General features: G+C 37.8%; 1 protein-coding gene across 1 annotated transcript in view; it reads right to left on the minus strand.

Moving 5' to 3' along the window:
- pax3b (paired box 3b) overlaps window positions 1-13,037 on the minus strand; it is an 84,925-nt gene extending 71,888 nt beyond the window's left edge. The window contains exons 1-4 of the mRNA XM_052017490.1: window positions 12,950-13,037; window positions 11,852-12,084; window positions 10,184-10,313; window positions 9,513-9,647 (exon numbers count right to left, since the gene is read on the minus strand). Coding sequence (XP_051873450.1) covers window positions 9,513-9,647; window positions 10,184-10,313; window positions 11,852-12,084; window positions 12,950-13,037 — 586 coding nt within the window. The remainder of the gene's footprint in view (window positions 1-9,512; window positions 9,648-10,183; window positions 10,314-11,851; window positions 12,085-12,949) is intronic.
- Between the last annotated feature and the right edge of the window lie 5,022 nt (window positions 13,038-18,059).

Here is an 18,059-nt window from a genome sequence, read left to right on the forward strand (position 1 = left end):
TCTTTACAGATTTTAATTCCAGGTTGTAAAACAGCTGTAGGGCAAAAAGGGACATAAAACTCCAGTGAATTCATTTGTGAAGAACCTTTCCTGCCTGCTTAGCATGTAGTAACTGCATGACCACAGCCACCATCAGCAAATTCTGCTCCACAGGATTTCTCTGGGGATACAAACAGTGGCCAAACATAAGCATTTTAATTCAGCTTGTTGCAATTTATACAGATTTCAAAAACATGGTATTGTTTGACAAAGAAGTCAATGTTATTCTATGAACTCACTTGATCAAAATCATACCATGTGCTCTAGGTACAGTGAACACAAGAGACAAGACTTTCATGTCATAATTGGTTGCTGGGTTTATTTATATCCTAAAGAGTTGCTTCAGATGAAACCTTAGCTTGTATTATAATTTACTACTTCATTTAATGTGAACTTTTGTTTGGGGAAACTAAACCAAACAAAATTAATGTTCACATGCAAAGGCTAAATATCAGCGTTTTACAATTCAGGATAACTTCTGGTAATAATTTGATACCCACATTACTAGCCAAAACATATTGTAAAAGAAAGAAATTTATCTTTTAGAATCAAGTTTCATTTCTAATCAAAGCTTGTTGGCTTTATTTTAATTCATCAAATTAAAATTGGCACAATGTGGAGCACAATTGTTCTTAAGTGATTTGAATTGCTTCACAGTGTGGAATTATTGTATCTATACAAACTGAAATTCTCTTAGATATGTATGCATTGATGCAGCAGCTATATTTTCTTTGGAATAATTCCCAGTGAGATTGTTTGGTTTTGATCATACAGTGTTAGAAATTAGGGGACTGATAATGACCAAAGGTGTATCAGTCAGTAATTGCAACATTAATTGGCATCAATCTCTCCTCTGTCCCTTTAAAATACTGAAGAATATATCCTGTAAAATTATTAATGTGAAATTCTGATTCCTAATTTTAATTCCATTTTGTATACTTTATATTCATTTTTATTCAAAGTTTATTTTTATTGTACTCGGTTTCTCACTATAGATCAGCACTTGTCGATGTGCTTGTTACAAGTGAACTGGACCAATTGTTTTTGATATTCCAGTAATTGCTGTGTTGTGATCTATTTTTGTCGTGCTTAATATTTATGAAATGAAAATAACACTTTGCTTTTTCTTTGCATGAAAAGCAATATTCACTATGTAATTCTTATTTTCTACTAAATCAAGAATGGGTAAATATCTAGAAATAATGCACTCAAAAGAAATGAGACAAAGTTTACCTTGTAACGGATAATATGATTAAACCTCATGCTTTAAATTTCTTACAAATAAAACAAAGAACAGAATATAAGCTGTTTAATTATAACTTTTACATTCAAATTATAAGACCTACAAACAAATTGATCTGAAAAATATTGGGTTGTAAACTATTGACTGTAATATACTTCACTAATACACCCTAGCAATCAAATGCCTACTGGCATATAGAGACTGATGCCATCACCATGTGGCATTACATTGCAGTGTCTTGTGAGTGATGGGAGCATGAAATCTACCTCTGGAGGGGTGAAATTTCACGCTGGTAATTAGACAGGCCTATGTGACCAATTTCACTCCACTACAGAATCCACACCAAGTTCCAGCTTATTTAATGTGAACAATAAAACAATTACCACAGGTCTTGCTTTGGCTCAAGAATTTCAGAATTTTTCATATTTTCTCATCACATCAGAACATTGTTGAATTAATGGACAAAATACAATTGACTCCATTTATAAAGCCCAGAGGAGGAATACCTGGATGTACTTAACCTAGTATCTGAAACACCTTGGTATGCATTTACGAATATTGTTCCTTTCCTCTTCCCTCATCTTGAAGCTGTTAACCTTCTGAGTTCAGATTCTCAATTATGCCTCACCTACATGGTCATTTGTCTTGCCTGAACCTAAACAGTTGGTGATAGCAAACTATTCAACTGTAGGCACAAGAGACTGCCGATGCTGGAATCTGGAGCGAAAAAGCAAACTGCTGGAGGAACTCAGCGGGTCAGGCAGCATCTGTGGAGGGAAAGGGACAGTCAACATTTCGTGTCCAGACCCATCCAGTCCAGATGAAGGACTGGACGGGTCTTGACCCCAAAAGCCATGAATTAAACCTGGGACTATTTTGTCTGTGTGGTTCAGTTACACATTGCCTATTTCAAATGAATTGTCAGTAAATCTTAACAAACTGGGTACATTAGCTGCGATTTTTGTAATTCAAGGTGTATTTTGTCCCCTTTTGTGCATATCTTCCTTAACTCCAGTGTTACAACGTATATTACTATCTTCCTTTCCCACAGCTTTTCAAAAGTTCCGTAACAAACTCTTGCGTGCAATGTCGCTTGGTTAAAATTCTTTCATTCCGAGCATGCCTTTATATAACGCCTGTCGCATTTGTTGCTATATAGGCAAAGCACCGCAGCTACCTTGCCCGGGACAAAGAGAAATGACCAGCTTATCTGGTGTGAGGCTGTCGATCAATTTCCTCAGGGATTCCGCCTGGAATGGACGAAATACCATGCAAACGCAGCACAAGAGAATGTCATGCTTAGGGAACGATTCCCATCAATTTATCGGAAAGACAGCATACGCAGCAATGCAGCACTCTGTTAGTCCTGCAAATGAATGTAATCATCTCTTGGGACTTTCGCCTCCTAATGCAATTGAACTGCTTGGACAGCACACTTTAAAAATATCCAATTAAGTGGGCATGAGGCCGTAAGATCGTGATAACCAAAACAGGCTTTGGATTTCTGAGGAAAAAAATCTATCGTTTAATGCCTACGAACTAAATTTCAGATTAAGTCGCCAACATCGTCTGAGCAACTATAGAGAGCGGGGAACATCTGGTGACACACAACTAAGTGAAACCGTACTGGGGCCATTGTTTTTGTTTGTAATTGTTATCTTACCGATACAGATATAATTCGTTTATTTTATTAGTGTGAGAAACTGATAAGTGTGATTGGCTGGAAGGAAAACTGCCCGAGGAGTCGTGAAAAGCTTGTCATGTCTGCATCCACGAAATGTATGCTAATTTAATATTATTTATTTTTTAACGAATTGCACATAAAAGGTAGATTTGTGTACGGCTAAGAGATGAATCAACGAGAGGGTTTATTTTACTGCAATCCCGTCTACTTTGTCTCCTCAAAGCATTTACAGACCGAAATATAACATTGGCCCGTGCACTTGTGTTTTACTAAGGGAGTCATCATGAGGGGACATTATATATCTTCCTGGGGTGATAATCACAGCGTTCCGGTTCACGTCCATCACCCCGCTCAACACAAGTACAGTTTTCATTCTTGTAACTCCCAACACTTGGTTTGCCTCGTCATTCTGTATATCCTTTGCAAGCGGAGAAAGAAGCCTTATCTGCTCTCGATCTGTTGGCTTTCCCTCATGCACCCTTACAGTTCCCACTCTGTCACTCCGTGCACACCCAAGTGAATGAACACAACTGTTAGTTGTAATCTTACATCTAAATATTAAGATAGGCTCCGGGAGTCGCGTGTCTGCAGTACAGTTATCAGCTGTCAGGAATTCTATTACTACATGACCCAAAAATGCGTTGGCTCGTTCAAAACTTCCCACATTCCGCAAAATTTATTTCATCTCGTTCCCCTCTCGCAGCTTTACTTGTTAGTTGCTTCGAACAGCGGTCCCTGCGAGAGAAAAAAGGGGACAGAAATTTCACGAATTTGCGCCCCGGGCGAATTGGGGGCGGGTCAGGGAGAGATGAAAGTGAGAAGAAATAAAAGGCTCGATTTAATCAGCTTTAAGAGGCTTCGGTCCGGGTTCTGATTGAATTTTGGACCTGCGCATGATTGCAGATAAATCGAGCTTGACCACGCCTGAAGCTGCGCGAAAACAGTGTCCCATTCAACGAAGAGCCGGCAACCTCAGTCACTTAAATACACTACTAAATCATTAAATATAGCCCCGGCAGAAACGCTTATAGCGACCCGTTTATATTTAAAACAAAATGGCTAACAGGGAGAATTAACCACGAGGCGAACTTTAGCAAGAGGGTTCTGCTCTAATGGTTCTTAATTAGCCGATATGTGACAATAAAACCTTCAATGATGCATTATTTTTGATGTGTGGCCTTTTAAAATTGGCAAGACCAGCACGTTCGAGATTTGAAAGTTCACCTAAAGTTAGTTCCTACAAAAAGGTCCTTGACTACAGCATGTTTTTAAACTTTTATTTTAAGATCCTCTTAGTAAATTACAATTATCTTTTATTCTGATCTCGTGAGTTTGTCAGCTGTGCCTGCACAAGATGTTGCTATTAAGTGCTAACAGAGGCCTCTTCAAACCACTTGGAAGTTACAAGCAGCACACTCCATGGTCGAACGCCTCGGATCACCGTGCGTAGCTATGTAATGTTACCAGGGCTGTAGCGAGGGGCAAAAATCTCCAGTGATTTGAACCGTTTGTTTACCTGTGAACCTAGGTTAATTACAACCTAAATTGTTTGCTGAAAAGATTAGAACGTAAAGGGCATTTTTTTTCCTCTGCAATAACTTATTTCCCCCTGTAAACTAATGATGCCGAAATGACGAGGCGGTCCTAGAATGAATACACTAACCTTTTACAAGTCTTCAGCCGCAATCTTTAGCAAAATTAATTTGCAAGGGCTGAACGTTAATCTATTAACTATAAGGAAATCTCCGGCATTCTTAGCAGTTTTCTCTCCTCTGCTTCCAATCTAAGGCGAGCCCCTTAAATCAAAGACTTTACTCAATCGAATAGTGCCAATTGTATTTTGGTTTTGAATGACAGTCGGCATCTTACACGTCTAAAAAGATGGCAAAAGAAACATTTTGTAGGTGAAAATGGCTAGTTTTCCACGGTGGAAGCAGAGTCCATAAAACTCCAAGGACTGGCTGCTACTGGCGATCACTGAATAATTCATCCCTCATTGCAAGCCCATAATGTCTTTTCTCAGCCTTTTGTTTGGTTGGTTTCTGTTCTTTTTTTTCCCTGAATTACAAAAAGGTTGCCTTCTTTTGTTGCGACCAAGCTGTCACTGGCATAGGCTTTGTCCTTCCAAGCCTAAAGTGTAACTTTCAATGGACTCACGCTTCTTTGTTTTCCAAGTTCATCTCCAAGTGTGGATTGTGTATTCAAGGACCTCTTTGTATAGCTGGAAAAGTTGTACAAATGTTTGACCAGCTCATTTGGTCGTTTTTGTCTACTCAAGATCCTATTTGCAGCGAATTTCGTGCAGGTCTATGGACTCCTGCAACAAGCGACACTTTGTGTCAAAGCTTGTGCGCAAGGCTAATGCTAAAAAGGACTTAAATTTATCCACTCTCTCCAAGAGTTTTCCAGTCTGTTTTTTATATAGATTGGATGTTTTGATTAACAAATCATGTCTTTGCGAAAAGGTACTTTGTTAGCGGGGAAAAAAGATAATCAAATCGCAACAATGCCCAACAAGTTAAAACGAGGCACTGCCATACCTTTTCCTTGTTATTATGATCCATAAAGGAGCTCGTTAGATACACAATCAGGATAATTCAAATGTTGAATATAGTATATTAATCAGATCAATAAACACTGCCGACTGTAAACGAGCTATCACGCTTCATGAATCAGGTCACAGCTTCACAGTTGCCTTTAGCTCCCTGCGTGTCCCATGGACACTGAGGCAATCTTTCAGAGCCACTTTTCTGACGCGATTTCACAAAAAAAATCAGGAAATTGACACTTCTACGTTGCATTCATGTATGGCCAAAACTCGTGTAGAGGAAAATGCGTTTTCCGAATAAATGATAATATTTTGTAACTGATGACGACATGTCTCTTATCAGAGCACAGTAGGAAATATAATTGGAGGATTTTGGGGTGTGTCATGATTCTGTTTTAATTCTTGCAACTAGGTATTATTGCAGCTATATAAAACTTTATTTTTGCCACATATGGAGTATTGTGTGCTGTTCTGATCGCCACGCTATAGGAACGATGTGGAGGCTTCCGAGAGGGTGCAGGACTGGTTTACCAGGAACTTGCCTGGATTGGGGTGTATTAGATGTAAGGAGAGTTTGGGAAAACTTGTTTTCATTGGAGCGTCGGAAGCTGAAGAGTGACCTGGTAGAAATATATAAAATTATGAGAGGAATATATATAGATCGTCAGTCTTTTTTTCCCAGAGCGGAAAGGTCAAATAGGAGAGGGCACATGTTAAAGATGAGAGGGGGAAAGTTTAAAGGAGATGTGCGAGGCAATTTTTGTATATATAGAGCGGAGGTGGTAGAACCAGATACAAAAGCAACGATTAAGAGGCCCTTAGACAGACATATGAACAGGCAGGAAATAGAGAGATACGGACCATGTGCAGGCATATGGGATTAGGACAGATTGGCATCATGGTCAGCGCAGACATGGCGGGCCGAAGGGCCTCTTCCTGCGCTGTATTGGTCTATGTTCTAAGTCTATAAAATCCGGCTCCAACAGACAGGCCACGTCCGCCCCACGGGAGACTCCTCAACTACAAGCTATTCCGAGCTTTGCCACGGCAAGAGATCCGGGTGGACAGACCAAAGATTCAAGGATGTTCTCAAAGTCTTCTTGAAGAAGTGCAACTTCCTCCTCGATTCCTGGGAATTCTTGGCCCATGACCACTCCGAGTTGAGGAGCATTGCCGATGGCACCGAGACCCCCGAGTCCATGTAACCAGGGTGGGAGCGGCGGAAGGAACCCGCCGATCTTCCAAAATGCCCATAATAAAGGAAGACGCTGGAAATACTCAACAAGTCAGGCACCATCTGAGAAAAAGAGAACAAAGATCCCGTTTCAGGCGGAGGATCTTATGCCTGGAACGTTAACCCTGTTTCTATTTCCATAGGTGCTGCCTGACCTGCTGAGTGTTTCCAGCATTTTCTGTTCTTATTTCTGATTTCGCGCATCTGAGGCAATTTAGTGTTCCCAAAATACCCACCGCCCGTCACACTTGGCATTTCCTGCCACACCATCAACTTCAGGACCTACGGAGACACAAGAGAGACTGCAGATGCTGGAAATCTGGAGCAACAAACACACACACACACACACACACACACACACACACACACACACACACAAACTGCTGGGGGAACTCGGCGGGTCAGGCAGCATCTATGGAGGGAAATGAACAATCGACGTTTCGGGCCGAGACCCTTCATCAGTCCTGAAACATCAACCTTTAATTTCCCTCCATAGATGCTGCCTGTCCGGCTGAGTTCCCCCAGCATTTTGTGTGTTGTTTCAGAACCTACGGACTCTGGAGTGGAAGCAAGTCCTCGAATCCAAGGGAGCGCCCATGACCCTAGTCAGCCGTGGGATTTGTCATTTACCTTCGAAGGATGGGCATAGTTTGACCAACCTTCAGTTATCTCCTTAACAGGGATAGTTGCGATTTTCGAGGGAAGCAATCATGAAAATAAAACGTTCTCGCGTGTTTTTAAAAGATAATTTCTCCCTTTGTAAACGTGCCCGAAATATACCTTAGAAGAACCGAATACTTCATAGTTTCCATCTGAAATACAAACTATAACTGAGGATTGATTTCTTGTGGCATCTTTTTTTGGGGGAAATATCCCGAGTTGCTGATTGGTGAGATGAAAAAAAATGATCGTGTAGTTAGGTCTCAAAGGGTTAAATCGACTCACCTCCTAACTCCCAAGAAAGAAAGCAGTCTGTCGAATGTCAAAAATGTCTGTTCCTTATTTCTAATGCGCTCTGTGGTACTTTTCAGTTCGGGTAAAGTCGGTAAAGTTCTGTATTGCTAAGGGTGCATAGAGAGGAAGTATTGGGTGGATTTCACCGATACTTCCTGAAATTCAATCTTCAACTGACAATTTCAGAACATTGTTGGTGACGATCAAATATATATGCAAAAGTCACCACGCTGAATATTTCCCTTAATTACAACTTGGAATTGATTTGAAATGTTTAGAAAGCGGCATCAGAAGTTTAGTTTTCGTTTTGTTACATACCAGAGGCATAGAGGGTGGAATTCACAGTAAATATCTTTAGAAAGCTCGATTTTCTTTAACTATCTCGTTTCTCGTTATTAGTATATAATTTAATGCATTCCAAATATTATATAATTAAAGACAATTCGAATCACATCTGCACCGGATCACTTCCAATTTTCAGATGTCGTTGAAACATAATTAGCCAATTTTGGCCCAGTTTTGATGTAACACCATGTTGAAATTAGCCCGGGTATGCTCTCATATATAGAGAGAAATTTGTCCTCTCATCCGACGCATTTATCATTACATTTCACATTGTTTAGTACATTCCATTGGCATAGTTGTCTGGTTAAAATAACACCATCGAAAATAATTGCGTCTAATTTTAATAAGTTTGCATAATGTTAAATGTTACGACCATGATCTTATTCGATTATCTGAAACATTCTTCATCTTCGAAAACTGATTGTAAGATCACGAAAATGAAGACAAATTTGCAAACTGAAGACCTTTTTTAAAATACTATAACCACAAACGTTTAAGGAGTAGATTACAGTTTAAAACAATAATGTTTGGTCTTTGAAATCAACACTAAAATCGCTTTCTAATCCTCGAAATTACAGGAAGTTATTGATAACGTAATTGGATTGAATGTATTTTCACATGCTCCTAACATACACTTACATGTTTGCATATATTATCTGCGATCTATACTTGATTTCTGTATCATTTAATTTAACAGGAATTTAGCAATAACAAAGTGAAGTCCTCCAACAAACGTAATCTGTTGATTTTCCTGATGGAGTAGACACACAAAGTGGTGTTATATGGTACTATCGTTCTGTAATAATCAATAAAAATGGTCTACGCTGATAATACATGCAACAATATTAAGCCTACTCTTCTTGCCAGCATTCTCTGGAAGTCAATGAAATTGCAGTCAGATGGTAAACGTTGAAAAACATCTGTTTATCTTTGCGCACAACGAAGCGGCAAACTATCAACAGGTTGTGGTGCTGATAGGGCTGTCCTGGTTACATTTCGAAACTTTGATATCGCCGCCCTTTGCTAAGCTTGTTCAATTGTTTTAACACTTTGGCGTAAACTTTACCACCTGAACAAGCTCAATAAAACTCACAGGGTGAAATAAAAGCAATACTTCCGTCCACTTTCCCTCACTCCGGGAAATACCAGAACCGCAAAACAAAGCGAAGGGCACCTAGACATTTGCAGCTGGAGGCAACTATGCTCGTGGTCATTCCGTTGAAACCTCCAAAGGGACACCGTGACTGTTTCTAACCCAGTGTTGGGTAAATGAACTTTCATTTATAGTTATAGTAGATTTTGGTTAAAAACCGTACGAACGTCTTTTTTTGCCCAAAATATGTAAATAATACAAATTTTCGGATTCCTTAATTCACATCTATAAAAATAATAGTGTCGACACAAACATTAATGCATTTTAATCACAAAAAAACGTACGAATGATTTCATAAATTCCACCTCTTACCCTTATCAGCCAGAATCCCGTCAATACTGTGCTTGGTTTTTTTATCGCCATCTTCATAGTCTTTTCTTCCACAATCTTCCTCTTCGTCTTCTTTCTTTCCGAATTTACTCCTCAGGATCCGGCTTATTGAACTCACTTGTTTGGAAGAAATGGTTAATAAGATGAACAAAATGTTTCAAGTTCCTGTGCAATATTACATTGATAAAACAGAAGTCCAGAACACTGAGTTCAATCATTCATTTATAATTTGGGATGAAGCGATTATATTTTACTCTTCTACATTGAAAATAATCAAATGGACACATGTCTCAAGGGAAACATTACATTCATGATCAACGCCATCACAAAAAGCACATTCAAATTTCTGCAAATGCCGCCTATATGAGACATGGACAGTACTCAGTTTTAAAACCGTGAATTGTTTCCTGACATTTTTAAGAATAATGAGTTAAAAGAACCATAGAAATAGTATTTTTCAATTTGAGGCGCTGAAATAATTTATTAACACCATGAGGTATGGTTTCCTTTATTGTTATGTTGTGCAGCTGGACGTCATTTATATTTGCAGCAAATTTCATGTTTATGTGAAATAAGAGTAGTTATGTTTGCATGTTAATCACAATAGTGTTTGATTTATTTCAATTCGCGCATATCTCAACTGTTGGACCAACCTGAGGGAATGGTATTCCGATCACACATGCCGTCCTTCAATAACTTATCCCGGATTTCCCAGCTAAACATTCCAGGATTCTCTTTCTTGTATTCTTCGATCTTTTTTTCAACGTCTGGTATTGCCATTTGCTTCATTGGAAATGTTATGACAAGAAAGAAGACAAAATATTATTTACAGCTTTGCTCAATCGCGACTGGTAAACTAATCCATTGCAGAGGCATTCCGACATGAAAATCTAATATAGCAGTAATTTCTACTCAATTTCGAATTACTCCAAACACAGTAGTACCTCTCTAACAATTCCTTATACGAATCCTGGGAAAAAAATTCCTGTTAAATTCATCATAGAAAACAAAACTAAACGCGTGATATAATATTCACATGGAATATATAATACTTCATTTGGGCATAATTGTCGGGCACGCACATATGGTTCATGATCGAAACTTTATGAATTTGACTTACAGTGAACGAAAGTCAAACTGGACCAAAAAAAGGTTTTATTGATTGGTAACTTCACTGCAAATCGGTACTTGAACTTTGCGGTCACGTTTATTGAAAATGCGAAGTAACCGAAGTACAATTCCTGTGTTTAATGACCTATATTACGATAATTGCTGGCCATTACAACCTGCGTGTTTAATTGTCTGTGTCAAAACCCACCGACATTAAAGATTGAATTATGAATTAAGGAATAGTGTTTTCTCGGTTATAAGCATGACATTGGCCACCCCGAATGGCTGCGATACAATAACCTGCAGTTTTGTCTAAAGCGCAAAACCCCCAGTTGGAGCAGTTTTGTTAAAATCCATCTAAATTGTTCAAGATATCCTTTCATCTTCTATGTTTAAGTATGTAACATCGTACACCAAAAAGTTAAGTAAATGTATATTTCTGGATATGCACAACGCAAATATTATCAATGCTCACGTGTTTAATATAGACATATGGACATATTATAGGAATATGGAAAATGGATCGATTATAATGATTTTAATAAACCCTGTTTAATCACGTTACCAAATTGAAAATTGTATTTAGTTTTACTATTTTGGTAATATTCAAATTATGAATCCAATGTATAAATATGTTACTCCTTGGGCTATCTAAACTAATCAAATCCATTTGTTACAGGTACCTTCATTACTGTTACAAGTTTTATAATCTTGGCTTTTCTGGCTGCTGAAAGTTCTTAATAAAGTACTAGTTTCAGTTGATCAAATTTATGTAACTTCTAACATAAAACGGAGAATGCGCGGAACTAAAAAGCATTGCCGTGTTGTCAAAGTATCATATTGTAAAAGCTACTAAAAGTTTAGTTAATTTTAAAAGCGATCGATTAGATCAAATTATCTGCAGTACCTCGATTATGACAGGCGTTTCTGAGTATTGCACATGTATGCGTAACTACAGATGTAAGTGGGGCAGATTCTACAAAAGCAAATTTTGATTTACAGTTTTAAAAATTATACAGCACTAAAATCCTCAGGTGGTTTTGGTCGATTTAACTGTCTGCATTTGAAGAGCCTTTGAGAAACACGCACAGATAGGAGCGCCATCCGTTCGCTTTGGAGAGGAACCGTAACAACCCCTTTCGTGACGCTGTAGATGTATTAACCAAGTTGTAATACAGAATACATTTTCTTTAATAAGTGGTCTTACTTACCCTCGGTTTGCTCCCAGTCGCCCCTGGTCTAATGGAACCCGTCTCCTGGTATCTGCAGAGGATTTTAGAGACACAACCGTGGGAGACCCTCAGCTGCCGGGAGATGACACACGGTCTGATGCCGTGATGGGCCATTTCCACTATCTTGTGCCTGATATGATTTGGCAGAGGCCGGCCGTTTATAAAAACTCCTCCGAGCTGGTTCACTCTTCCTTGACCTAAAGGCGTTGACACTATTTACAGTAAAAAAAATTGTAGCGTTAATAAACATGTTACAACTTAACTGATCACATAGAAAAGTGGAAAGAAACTCTGAATATATTTCATCAACGCTTAGAACACATTGGTCAAAGAGAGTGTTTATACATTGTGTGGAATCCATTTGTAGAAACTGTAGTCAAATAAAACTGTTCCTTGTTTCAGCAGTAAAATTTTAAAATCTATTCTGTCTCTTTACAATATTATTTCACATTGTACAATAAAAGTTCGAAGCAATAGTTCGGATGTGTTGCAATGAACGCTACTAAAACCATGCCATCACAATATTTAAATCTATGTTTTGTATAAGCAGGCCATTCCGCCCCGGTTACGTGAAATAAAAGTTGATTTCAGTGCATTTAGAATCTGAGATTTCGTAGCCTGAGTTTGTGTAAAACCACAAGTTCGGGAGGGACTGATCATATTGAATTTTTTCATGTACTCTAGTAGTAAATGTTAAAAGTAACCAAACTTCGGGTATCTGAAACCAACAAAGTAGATTTATTTCTGTTAGTTTTCACAGTTTGCCTCCATCAACACTAACGTGACTTAGTCCGTGTCAAACACCAGCGAACTCCTCAATTATATTATAATCTACTTACTGGATATACTGAACATGATACTTGGAGAAGTACGTTTAAGAGCTATCAGAAACTTCAAAAAGGCATTCACTAAATAGGCCTGTACAGTTGCAGTCACACTAAAAACTATTATTGGGAAAGTCTCATAATGTTTTGCCTCGCACAGAAAATTCTCCGTGGACGCGCGTAAACGGCTTCTTTTCTCTTTCGTAGAAGGAAGCTAAAGGGCACTCGATCAGTTAAAGCATGTGGCGCTCACCTTCCAGTGGGAATCCGCTGCTGCGAGAGTAATTCTGTCCCGGGGCTGGCCGCATCATTCTTGGGACGGGTCCAGCCAACGTGCTCATTTTTTGGACACGTTCAGTCCCAGATTTTCAGTGGGTTGCCGAAGGAGAAGGAGATATATATATATTTAAAAAATAAAAATAATGGCCACTTTTAGGTAAATCCACTCAGGCCAGTCGACTTCAGAAAAGCTAAGCTGCAGTCTCAGTTGTTCTCAGCAGATGTGATACCCCCAAGTAATTAACCGGCGATCTCAAGAAAGTTGACTGAGTTTTTGTTGTTGAAGTTTCTGAAGTTGGTTCGCGCGTTGCTCTGTTACGTGTGACAGGTACAACTGTGGTCCAGGGGCTAAGAGTTGTTGTGGTCACAGCCAGGAGTCGATGGGACGGTGACCTGGAGAATTTATCAGTTCTTCCACCCCTGGCTCCATCGAGACCCCTGCCTTCTGATTGGTGAATAAGAGAGATTCTTCTCTATGGAAACGTGTGCTTTGATTGGCCAATCCCTGCAATCTTCCTTTCCCATCACTGGAAATATGATTTTTAAATAAAAAGCGAACGTGCGGCTGCGGCAAGAATAGAACCCCGTCCTGAAGCCTTTCTAACACACGGCAGCTTTCACTGGCTTATCTATCGTATATCTAAACACACGCAGCATTTTGTTTTAGAGAAGATTGCCTGCAGGGCAAAAGCCTAAGTTTGAAGTCAAATGAAGGCGGTCTCTGAAAACAGGGCTACATTCTTTGACACTCTGAATTATTATCAGTAATATAATTCACCAGCAATTAGCAGCTGTCCCTCTAAAACCCATCCTTGGCAAAATTGTGTTTGGAGTTACTAATGTGAGGGAGAGTCTACAGGAGTTCTGGAAAACAAATGCCTCTCAGGTAATAACCAAAGCACAGTGATGATACAGACGAATCCAGCCTTCGCATTTTCTGGGGTATATGTATGTATATATGTAGTATTAAGAATCAAGGAAGAACCAAAAAAAGAGAGAAAGAAATGGTCTGGCTGGGAGCTGAAGCGCCACAGCAGGATATGACGCCAGGACTGTTGTAAAGCCCGTCTGTCCTCAGAGAAGGTACCATTGTCTGAGTCCTCTATTTATAACTTGCTAACTGCCGGTAAACTCATCCTTTACACTCTGATCTTCAAGCACAGCCATCCGAGTGGGCTTTATTTGGAAGTGGCTATTCAAAAAACCCTGTCAGTCTGGCGCGGAACTTTATTCAAAGCCTTAATCAATCAAACGATGAGATAGTTAAGACTGGGCTTTGTTTGAAAGGCGGTTCCAAAAGAGAAACAACCTCCTTTTGGCAAAAAGTCATCGCTTTCACTTACTGATTCTTAATCTCAACAATTGTTCTCTTATACCAGAACAGAATGATTATCCAGTGACGTAACAAAAAGAAAGATTAAACGGACTCAGTCGCTATTATATTAATTCCCCCTTTTAAGTTGTTTAAAAATAGCACTTAAACAGCATCATCCCATTTCCAGTGATCATCTTGCCCAGCGCCAGAATTAACCCACGTTTCTGAAAAAGAATGATCCCTGCATTTTGAGGATTGGATCAGAAACCGATTACTGTAACCAAAATCCACCAAAAAAACTGAGTGCTTTTTTTTAAACGCAGTATTTTATATCCTACTGGGGGGAAATAGACTTTGTTCTCTTCCTAATACAACTTATGGTTACTCTAATGAGTTTATATATTTACGCACAGCTCTTAGTTCTACCTTTTCAATCATTTTTGAAACTATATATTTTACTGCACATTTTAAGGCACAGCATCTAGTTAAATTGTGGATCAGTTTATGTAAATATCCAAGGGAGGAAAATTGCCTTCGTTGGGGATGGGACAATTATTACAGGTAATGAAAGTGTTAATTTTAACGGATTGAGTAAAGTAGGTCGAAAAACTTGCGGATAACAGGATATATTGGTACTGTTATTGAAGTTGCCAAGAGAAGTGCGAATTACATATATACATATAAGGACAACTGAATGTGACCCAATAATTAAAGCGATCTTCCAGGCCAGGTGCACTTTAATTGGATCGGGATTTAGAGTGAATACGGCCGGTGCCAGCAAATTACACCAATCAAGCATATACGGTAAAGGTAGATTTTGAAATACATGCATTTTACTTCACCAAGGAGGACTCTTGTGTGTTTGTATCGTCAGATTGTTTTTCAAACTAAAACATTTTCACAAAGGCTTTTAAGGGATATTCTTAAACAAATAATTGGAACTTTAAAATTTGTATGATTATACGTTCAATAACATTTCCTTTCACTTTTTTATATGTTATATGATGTAGGTTGTGCTTTGGAGAGAGCAAGTTCGCAATTAAAATGCTTTTTTCGGTAAAAAAAAAGGTTTGCCCGTTTCCAAGTGTTAACGGGGATACAATTAAATCATTACAGGTGCAGTATCCATCTCTTCTAAATTAGGATGATGGCATTCATAACGGTAATATTAATGTTAACCCTTGTATGGTCCCTTACGTTTCAGTATTTTATCTTTCAGTTAAAATAATAACAAATAATAATATTGTAGATAGACTTTGCGTATCATGTCTTTTAACGCACAGGAATAACATTTTCAACTAGTGAATTACTTGATTTATAATAATCTGAATCTTTGCATTCAGATTGTACTTTTTGTGAAAAATTTACAAATCTGATTGTGTTATTTTCAGTGAATACAGCATTTGTCGCAGCTTGCCCATTAACAATTGATTTCGAACATAATTATAATTATTCGCTGTTTTTCGGGTTAAGGTTGAAACCACAGTTCTGCAAAACTCTGTTAGTCATATGGTTTTGTTGAATTGTTTTCTCGCAATCTCATCTCAAATACTTAAGAACATTAAGTAAGGAAATAATGAAAATAAATTTACTAAACATAAATTTACAGGTGCTGCTGTATTATTATTTCCAATTAATACATGTTAATAGAATAATAGTATTTAAATAATAATCATTTCCAGAATTATGAAATTGGCATAGTAAGACATCAATAAATTGTATTAAAAGTCCAAATTATATACTTCAGTTAAAGTAATAAATAATAACAATATTGTAGATGATCTAGGCATATCATACTGTTTAAGGAACGTACTCAACTTTTTCAGTTAGCGGTTTATTTGATTTATAATAAAAGAAAGATAAATATCCTATTATAATTTAGAAATGTTATTATAATAACGACACGTATGTGTCCCAGTAATGTTTTCACATGATACGTGCTTCTTTCGTCATGTTTTATCTTAATAATTTCCCCACACCAACAGCCAGCCAAATGCCTTTCTCCCCTTATTAGATTTCAAACTCCATCCGATCGTTTTGATCGGTCTTTTATTCTGCTTGGAAAGGCGTGGAATAAGGACTGTTTTACCTGATGATGAAACATCCTGACTGTTCTATTTCCCTCTAAGCTGCTAAATGACATCTTTTCAATCATACGAATATTCAGGTATGTTGCACTTGATTGGACGTCAAGGACTCCGAGGTTATATTCAAAATAAATTACTATATTTTTGGCACTCAATAAGGTGAGGAATTTTTGTGCCGGTGGAGGGAAATCTATCCATTTCAGAGATCCACTCGTCAGCAACAATCACTCCGAGAACATACAGCACGATTGGATGCAGAGGGAAATTCTCTCCATGCTTCTTTAAGAACGTATTTCAGCCTTATCCTTAGTAAAACACCAGGATGATTTTGTTTGCCTTTCTCTCTCTTTGAGATCACTAATTAATGTTAACAGATGCAGAGTGTTGTGTCAAGTTACAGTGCCTATGCTCTTTCAGAACTGGATTAAGATCCATTACAACCAGAAGACGGTGTGCATTAGATTTGAACTCGGATTCCATTAATGTAAGGCTAATATCTATCCCAGTGCTCCATACAGTACACCATAAAGGGTTTTTAAAACAAGAAGTGTGAGAGTCAATAACAGTTTTTGAAAACAATTCTCCACATTTTAAACCCGGATGGAGTAAAGCCTTTGTAGTGAGATAAACAGAGAAAACATAAAGCAGGAAAGTATCATTTACTTCATTGTGCCTTTAATTTCTACAGACTTTAAACAATTCTATCAAAATTTCTAGCCACCTCACTTAAACTCTTGAGGAAGAAATCTGTAAATGTGATCACCACTCCACACAGTCCTTCAAAGAGTAAATTTAGTTAACTTTTAAAGTTTAATAGCAGGGGAAACAGTGCAGATATAAAATTAAGAATAATGGGTTAGAAGATAACATAAGTAGTTCTTCCCCCCCCCCCCCCACCCATATGATCATTTGTTAAGTTTTCTTTTCCAATTAGCACGTAACAATTTGAAATTTTAAAACTGTATCATCATCAGTTAATTAGCAATTGATTGATTTATTTAAAATATTTGTATTATTATTTAATTCATAGTCTCCTAAGTATTTTCAGATAAGCAATTGAATGAACATACTTCAAAGAAACTATGTGACTGTAGAGTTTGCCAAAATGTGATACACATGGTCAGTTGTAATTTCAACAGATAAACTGTGAATAATTATCACTTTCAAATTAAGTCATTGTTAATGGATTAACATTAATAACGGCAAACATGTGTTAAATGAAAGTAAAGCTATTTGTAAGTATTTCACTTGTAAGTACTTCTTTATTATTGGTTACCATGATTTCAGCTGCATAAGCGCTAAACTCTGGAATTCATAACCTAAAGCTCACTACCTCCACCTTCTCATTTAAGACTCTTCTTAAAAGCTGCGTCTTTGACCAAGATTTATCTTAATATGTCCAATGATGGCTTGGTATCAAATTTTGTTTAGTAGTGCTCATGTAAAGCAACTTTGTATGTTTTTATTTTGCCATCAATGCCGAGCCATGTCATTATCACCATAATTCAAAATTCCATTATTTTAACAAACCTCATTAATGAGTTTTTGTTAAATGCCTTCATACTTTTAACATAGTGGTCAAACTAATTTAATATAAAATCTAATAAACTGTACTGCACAGCAACATTTATAAGCATTTATCGCTTTATGGGTATTCCTCACACGTAAGAAGGATAACAAAT

This window comes from Pristis pectinata, chromosome 6 (assembly GCF_009764475.1).
Source record: "Pristis pectinata isolate sPriPec2 chromosome 6, sPriPec2.1.pri, whole genome shotgun sequence".
NCBI lineage: Eukaryota > Metazoa > Chordata > Chondrichthyes > Rhinopristiformes > Pristidae > Pristis > Pristis pectinata.